General features: G+C 42.4%; 1 protein-coding gene across 2 annotated transcripts in view; it reads right to left on the reverse strand.

The window, feature by feature from the left end:
• FHL3 (four and a half LIM domains 3) overlaps positions 1-2909 on the reverse strand; it is a 13549-nt gene extending 10640 nt beyond the window's left edge. For both annotated transcript variants that reach the window (XM_008635126.2, XM_017736207.1), the window contains exon 1: positions 2779-2909. In XM_008635126.2, coding sequence (XP_008633348.2) covers positions 2779-2785 — 7 coding nt within the window. In that variant the 5' untranslated portion in view covers positions 2786-2909. The remainder of the gene's footprint in view (positions 1-2778) is intronic.
• Positions 2910-6466: the final 3557 nt, after the last annotated feature.

Genomic DNA, 6466 nt, shown 5'->3' on the forward strand with positions numbered 1-6466 from the left:
AGGGAGGTGACTGGCTGAGGGCAGCAGCTGCACACATGGTCACGGTGGCCATAAGAGGAAGAAAGATGCTGAAGCCAAGTTTCAGGGAATGTGACTGATCACAGGAGCTTCAGTATGATCAGAGGAGTAAGAGCTGCAATCCAGGGAAAGGACTGCATCTGTCAGTTCTTAAAAAGGAGCAAGGAACAAGGTCTGAAATTACCCTCAATAAGCATGTTGTGAGCATGTTACAATCTAGCACTGAAAGTTTAATTTTGGACTGAATTGGTTTATGCCCATGTAACCCACAGCCATATAAATGCCTCACTGCTTATCCAATTTAACAATCCGAGGACTTCTGGCCATAATGCTTTCAAAATCTCTTTGCCCCACAAAATAAAGGTCATATGCAGTACAACAGAATTCAAACATGATAGCGTGACAGGAAATGACTAACTGCACACTGAGGCCAACGTACCTTCATCTTGTATCAGCTCAGCAAACAAGAATCTTGCAACTCAAACAGACATCACAGCCTATATGCAGAAAAAATAATCTGACTGCTCTAGTTGCCAGTTCTTGGGGCCTGTGTATCTCAGCGTAGATATTACTGCAAAATAATGTAATTCCGCTCTATTTCCCTGAAATTCTCTCACAACTGAATCCTTACACTGTAGTTTGCACTTTTCCTTCCCTTAGAGCCAGCTGCTTTTTAAATTGAGGATGAAGCCAATCTTATTTCTGAGTTGATACATAATTTAAGTTAGTGTTTCCAAAGCTTTTTGCAGTCCTTAAAAAAATATACTTATGAGATTATACCTCTGTTTTGCCCAAAAAGGCAATCAAGGGACTGCCTCAATCATCGGAGGCAGCCCTAGTGAACGTGTTTTGTGCTCATGCTGAAAACCAACCTGTACAATTTGAGCCCAGTCCCCTACTCCCTGTCTCCCCAGCAAGCCTGAAAGCTCTTTTGCTGATTAAGGCTCTGCTCAACTTCATGTTTCTTTTCAATAAACAAAGCAACTTTGACTTCCAGTAGCAGGAAAAGACACATATGCCAGACATGCTTTATTTAATGCATGCCTATTACTTAAAGGGCAAAGCGAATTTTTTCACCAAATTTAGTCAAAATACTCCCTCTTCCGCTTTGATTCTTTGTCTCCCAAACACAAGTATTTGCAGTTGGTTTCTTTCATATAAGCAGATCAATTGATGGAGAGAGGTAACGTGTATCTGAGCCCTGGCAGTTTTGTGCCTTTTGGGGCTCTCTGAAATCTGCAGAGGGAAGAGAAAGCCAGGAAGGTGAGAGGAGATGCTGCAGTGACACTTGTGCACACCCCCGCTCCCACAGTCCGATCACTGAGGGCCTCTCCACCTGCACTGGCTCTTTGCCCAAGGAATATGGACAGTCTCCCTATAAAGCACTTTTTACAGCTGCTGGTGTCCCTTGCAAGCAAAGGCAATGCCGGCCCTGCAGCACAAAGCATGCGAGCAGCTTCTAATTCTGGGGGAGGACTGAATCCTGGCAAAGACAAATTGTCTCATGTTACCACCCCGGGAACAGCTTGACAGTTCTCCGAAACAAAAACTAGGATCATTTGTTGCCTGGGAGATGCTGTGTGTGCCAGCTGCAACCTTCCCGAAACAAGGCAGTGCTCTCAAGGGCAGCACAGCCAAGGAAAGTGCAGAATGGGGACAGATGGGATCGCTGAGAGGGGAAGAGAACATCATCCAGTCACTGCTTTGCCAGCATAGAAGTGAAACAAGTTCCCTTCTGTAGCTGAAGACTTCTCTGCCAGGTGATCAGGTCATCAGGTGTCTTAACCTTCATGATACAGAACTGGTTATCTTCAAACCATTCTCACTGACACCTTTAAAAATTACTCATTAGTACTGCAAATTTAAATAATAGAAGCCATCAGTTGCAACTGTCACATATTTCACACAAAATCTCTACAAAATAAGTCCTTGCAAGTACTAAAAAGAAATTTGCAAGATGCAAGATGTGCTCCTGTTTCTGCTGTGCAGAGATAATCTTTGGTAGCAACCATGAAGGGGAAAACTGCCACATCCAAAAGACTATGTGGAAACAGCTGTTTTAAAGGACACAAATACTCACAAAATGTATCAATGCCTTTATATCACGCAGCTACACATGGAGTTTCCACCCCCATGCCCCTGCCCACTGGACATGTCTATCTCAGAACTGGAGCTGCTGCTGGCAAGCAGCTCAGTAAACACGTGGACTGACTGTGCCTAAAAACTCAGAAAGTGACGAAAAGTTGTTCCTTTACAGAAAAAAATCCCACATGAACAGAAAAGAAGTAACAATATCAAGAGTCCCTGATCCAGGTCTGTGGCTCCTTTACAGAACCTCATTCTCTCATTCCAGTCTGAGATTTACAAGGAAACCTACATGAAACACATCTCCCACAAGTTAAAAAGGGTCAGAAAGACCAGAATTTTCACTAACAGAGGCTCCTCTCTTGGCAACTTTCAGCTAAAATCCAAGAAGAGCTGCTGTCTCAGCCCTTGAAGCAGCAGATGTGAAGCAATGCCTCATTTCCACACTCATTCATGCTGATGGAAGCAGCAGCAACCTGCGCTCTGACTAGCAGGAAAAATTTCCTAAAGCTGTTCACATGCTCAGGCAGCCCGAGGGTCAGGAGCCTCACTGCAAGGAGACACCATCAATGCCACCGACCCTCCCTCTGTTCTCGAACTGATCAGAACATAAGTGCTCCATTTACAAGCTATTTTTCCCAAACTGGAAATAAAAGCTCAGCCCAATTCTGTTACCTTGCATTGCTGAAAGCAATGGAGCAGCGTGAACCCAGCTCTGCCAGGGTGCTCCTCTAGCCCCCCACTTCACAGTCAGCTACAGCAGGTGCCACCAGCCAGAGACTCTCACAAGTAAATCATCACTTCACTAGCAAACACTCAAGTGCTTGTCCAGGAACAAAAGCAGTCACATCATAAACCAAGGGTGACATCAGCATGGGGATTGTATTTCCTACAGAGGTTTAAATGTCATTACTTGTGACTAGAAATCGGACACTTGCAATAAAAGTTACTCTAAATTTTCACAAGGGACATAATTCCAGTTTCATGTAGACATATTTCATTTCCAAAGCCTTTCTGTTGCTCAATGTCATGATGACAGAAAAAAACAAAAGACAATAAGCAAAACTCCTAACATAAAGTGAAAAACGCATGAACACCATTATTAGCCTGACTTACCAAGTCAGGTGCTAACAAGGTGAACAGGAGAACTCTGGATTGTCACTTGAAAGGATCAGCGTGGCTCCAACAGTGTGATCTACTCAGGACCCCATATTCCAGGTCTCTGCATTGCCCTCTTCCATTCTTATTTAAAGTCTGCTCTACATCTTCTTCTAAAATTAAAACTCAAAGCTATCAAGGACCTGAAAGCATATTTCATCAACTTGTAGTTGTTGCTGTATCACACAGCACGAAGCACAACACAATCTGTGCACCTTCACCAACCTGACATACAGTTATGATTTCCCACACTCAGCTCTGGGCTCTCCAAAAGCAACACATCCAAGACTTCTACACATGCACATTGGACCAGATTTAATCCTTCTGTGCGTTATATGGTGTTTGCATAGAGTTGAGAAATAGTAGAAATAAAACTTCTCTTGGATGAGGTACATGCAACATGCTGTGCACTTTTTGCTTTTAGTGACTCTTGGTGAGTACCACTGTAGTCTAGGTATCCCAGACTGATCTGAGTTAGGCACACAGCAATTTTCTTGATGTGAACTGTTCACCAAGCTAAAAGGAGCCACTGAAATGCCTTTACATTTAATGCTGACTTTTCTTTTTGAAAATATCCATGTGCCAAGGAAAGAGGTAGATGAGAATAAATAATCCAAATTTAAGGACACAAACTAAAGATTTACCTGGGAAGCAGTTCAGCTCCCTGACACTCTACTGCCAGTAACACAAACATATGTGATGATCGAGAGCAAGATCATCAAGATGAAAGTCCTCAGTTTCTACAGAGCTGACATCCCACACTTCTCATTGGATTGTGGCTTTCTCAATTCCCTAACAGCTGTCAGCAGCAAAAACATTATTTATCCTTGTAATACCTGCAGGTCAGGGAGTAACGTTATCTCCCTCCTGGGATTTGCACCTCAGAGGGTTCTGGCACAAGGCAAGGCCTGTAGAACTAAAAATGGAACCAAGATCCAAGTTCCATCTTTCTTCTCCTTCTGAGATGCAGCACATATCCCCGTCAGTGGAAACTGTGACACCCAGGTTTTGCAGACCTGCATCTACTGATTACACAACCCTAACTCTGTGAGAAGGCAGAGAAAAGGGAGGAGGAGAAAGAAGCGAGGGACATGATCTTTAAGGTCCCTTCCAACCCTGTAACAGACAGACACAGTGCTGTACTGTTACAAAGCACAGCTAATCCAGACTCTCAACCAACACCATGCCTCTGCTAGCCGCTCCTGCTATTTAAACTTGGGGGTTTAGCAGTGAGCAGGCTGAGCTGGCAGGCAGAACTGGAATAGGACAGCACCAGGAAGTTATGCACCAGTTCAAAATGGGTTAGTTTTTAAAAAAGGAAAAAGCCATGTTTTCCTTAAATGAGGGTAGTGGAATTCCAAGGTGAGGTCAAAAGTCTGGCAAAAGTCAGGAGTTTAGGCTGGTACTGGGGCTCATGATGCTGACAAAAGCAGTCCTTGCACTCAGGGACAGCTAAGGACCCATGTTTTTTGTTGCTATTCTTTTTTTTGTTGTCTTCCCATCCTGAGCAATATCCAGGAACAGTGCCATCAGGCGTGGACCTCAGAGAGGAATTTTTGTCTTCAACCATGCTGAAGGTTAGGCCTTTCAGGTACATATTTTATATGATTCCCTTTCTTTCGTGTCATTAGAAGAACTACAAAAAGACATTTTTTACAAGAAGTCTGAGTGTACATGCTGGTTGTGTACGATCTGCTGCCACACAGACCTGAATCACAACAGAAATTACCTCTGACAACACTCACATGAGGGAAATCTTGTGGGCTTGGATCATTCAAGAAATAAGGTCGCTTTACAGCCACAGGAACAACACATGGCCAGAATTAGTTCTAAACAGGTAAGATACAGGCTGGAAATCAACTGCTGATTGTCTTTACAATTTGTATTTTATATTAAAAAACCTCCTTAAGACATTAGGAGGCAGAGCTGAGCCTAGAAAGGATTTTTATGGTTACACTGTAAACCCGAAAGCAGGGATCTAGAACAGAACTACATTACATCTCAAACCTTGATCCTGGGTTCTGCCTCAAGCAGCTGGGATTATTTCTCCAGTTAAGCAAATTCCTATTACGAAAACCCACTCTGATATTTAAATAAATTTGGAGAAGATGCTGAGTAGTCACTCTGCTTCACAGATGACAAGATCAGAACTGTATTACTTGATGGATTTCTAAGAGAACACTTGAAATTTGGGCAAACAAATTTAAAATACCAAGGTCATATTTACATTCCAGGGTAATAATTAAATACTTAATATCTTAAGGTTCCACTATTCTAGATTTTTCTACACATCAAAATATTTAGTCACGTGAAACCATCTGTAGCAGCTGGAAGACATTCATTTGGCCTGCCAAGATTAATTAAAAATACATAAATAAAGTGTTCATTTTATTTCCGAAAAGCTGCTGTTCTTGGTTCTCTTAGGGTGCTGGTGATTAATGATTATGGAAGGTTCTCAAAAAGAGGCATCAGATGCCAGTTTCACAAATATCTGTTAAGTAAAACAAGGCCTGTGTTTAAGTTAATGGTCTTCTGGACTAACCCAACTCATTATTCACAGCAATATGAAAACCAGCTTGCAAACACTTCCATCCCTATTTTTAGTCTTTTTCCTATGCTCTCAAATACACAATGCTGAAATCTGCTTTTAAAAATTGATGAAAAGAAATTTGTCTTCAGGACTCGGGTTCAGACACCTGTGTTTAAGAATTACAAGACCTAAGTCTCCAAGCATGTCTTTTCTCTCCAAGAAGTTCCTGCATAATCTTCATAGAGCTTTTCAAAGTCAAGTAAACAAGAGGCACAGCTGAAACTGTAAAAAGGGTTGAATTTAGCTTAGTATCCACAGGGATCACTTCTCTGCCCAACAGCTTGCGAAGGGTTATTTCTTGGCTCATCATTTTTGTTTTGCTGGAAGATGCTGAAGTTTTAGTGAAGTTTCTGCAGAGCATGTAACAGCATTCAACATTTGCTCAGCTAATGAGTTAAGTCATCGCAGCTCTCCAATGGCTTGAAGATTACGGGTGTAGGAAAAGGGAATGCTCAGAGAGGGGAACTTTTGAGCAGTCACCACCAAACTGCGGTTAAAACAGACACCAATGACTCTGTTCAGCTCCCAAACCTCAGACAGTTTCCATTTTCTCAATAACAAAGCATTTTTGTGGAATGAGGTAACAGCCTCCATCTGCCAGGTCGACATCTCCAC

This window comes from Corvus brachyrhynchos, unplaced genomic scaffold, assembly GCF_000691975.1.
Source record: "Corvus brachyrhynchos isolate BGI_N302 unplaced genomic scaffold, ASM69197v1 scaffold65, whole genome shotgun sequence".
NCBI lineage: Eukaryota > Metazoa > Chordata > Aves > Passeriformes > Corvidae > Corvus > Corvus brachyrhynchos.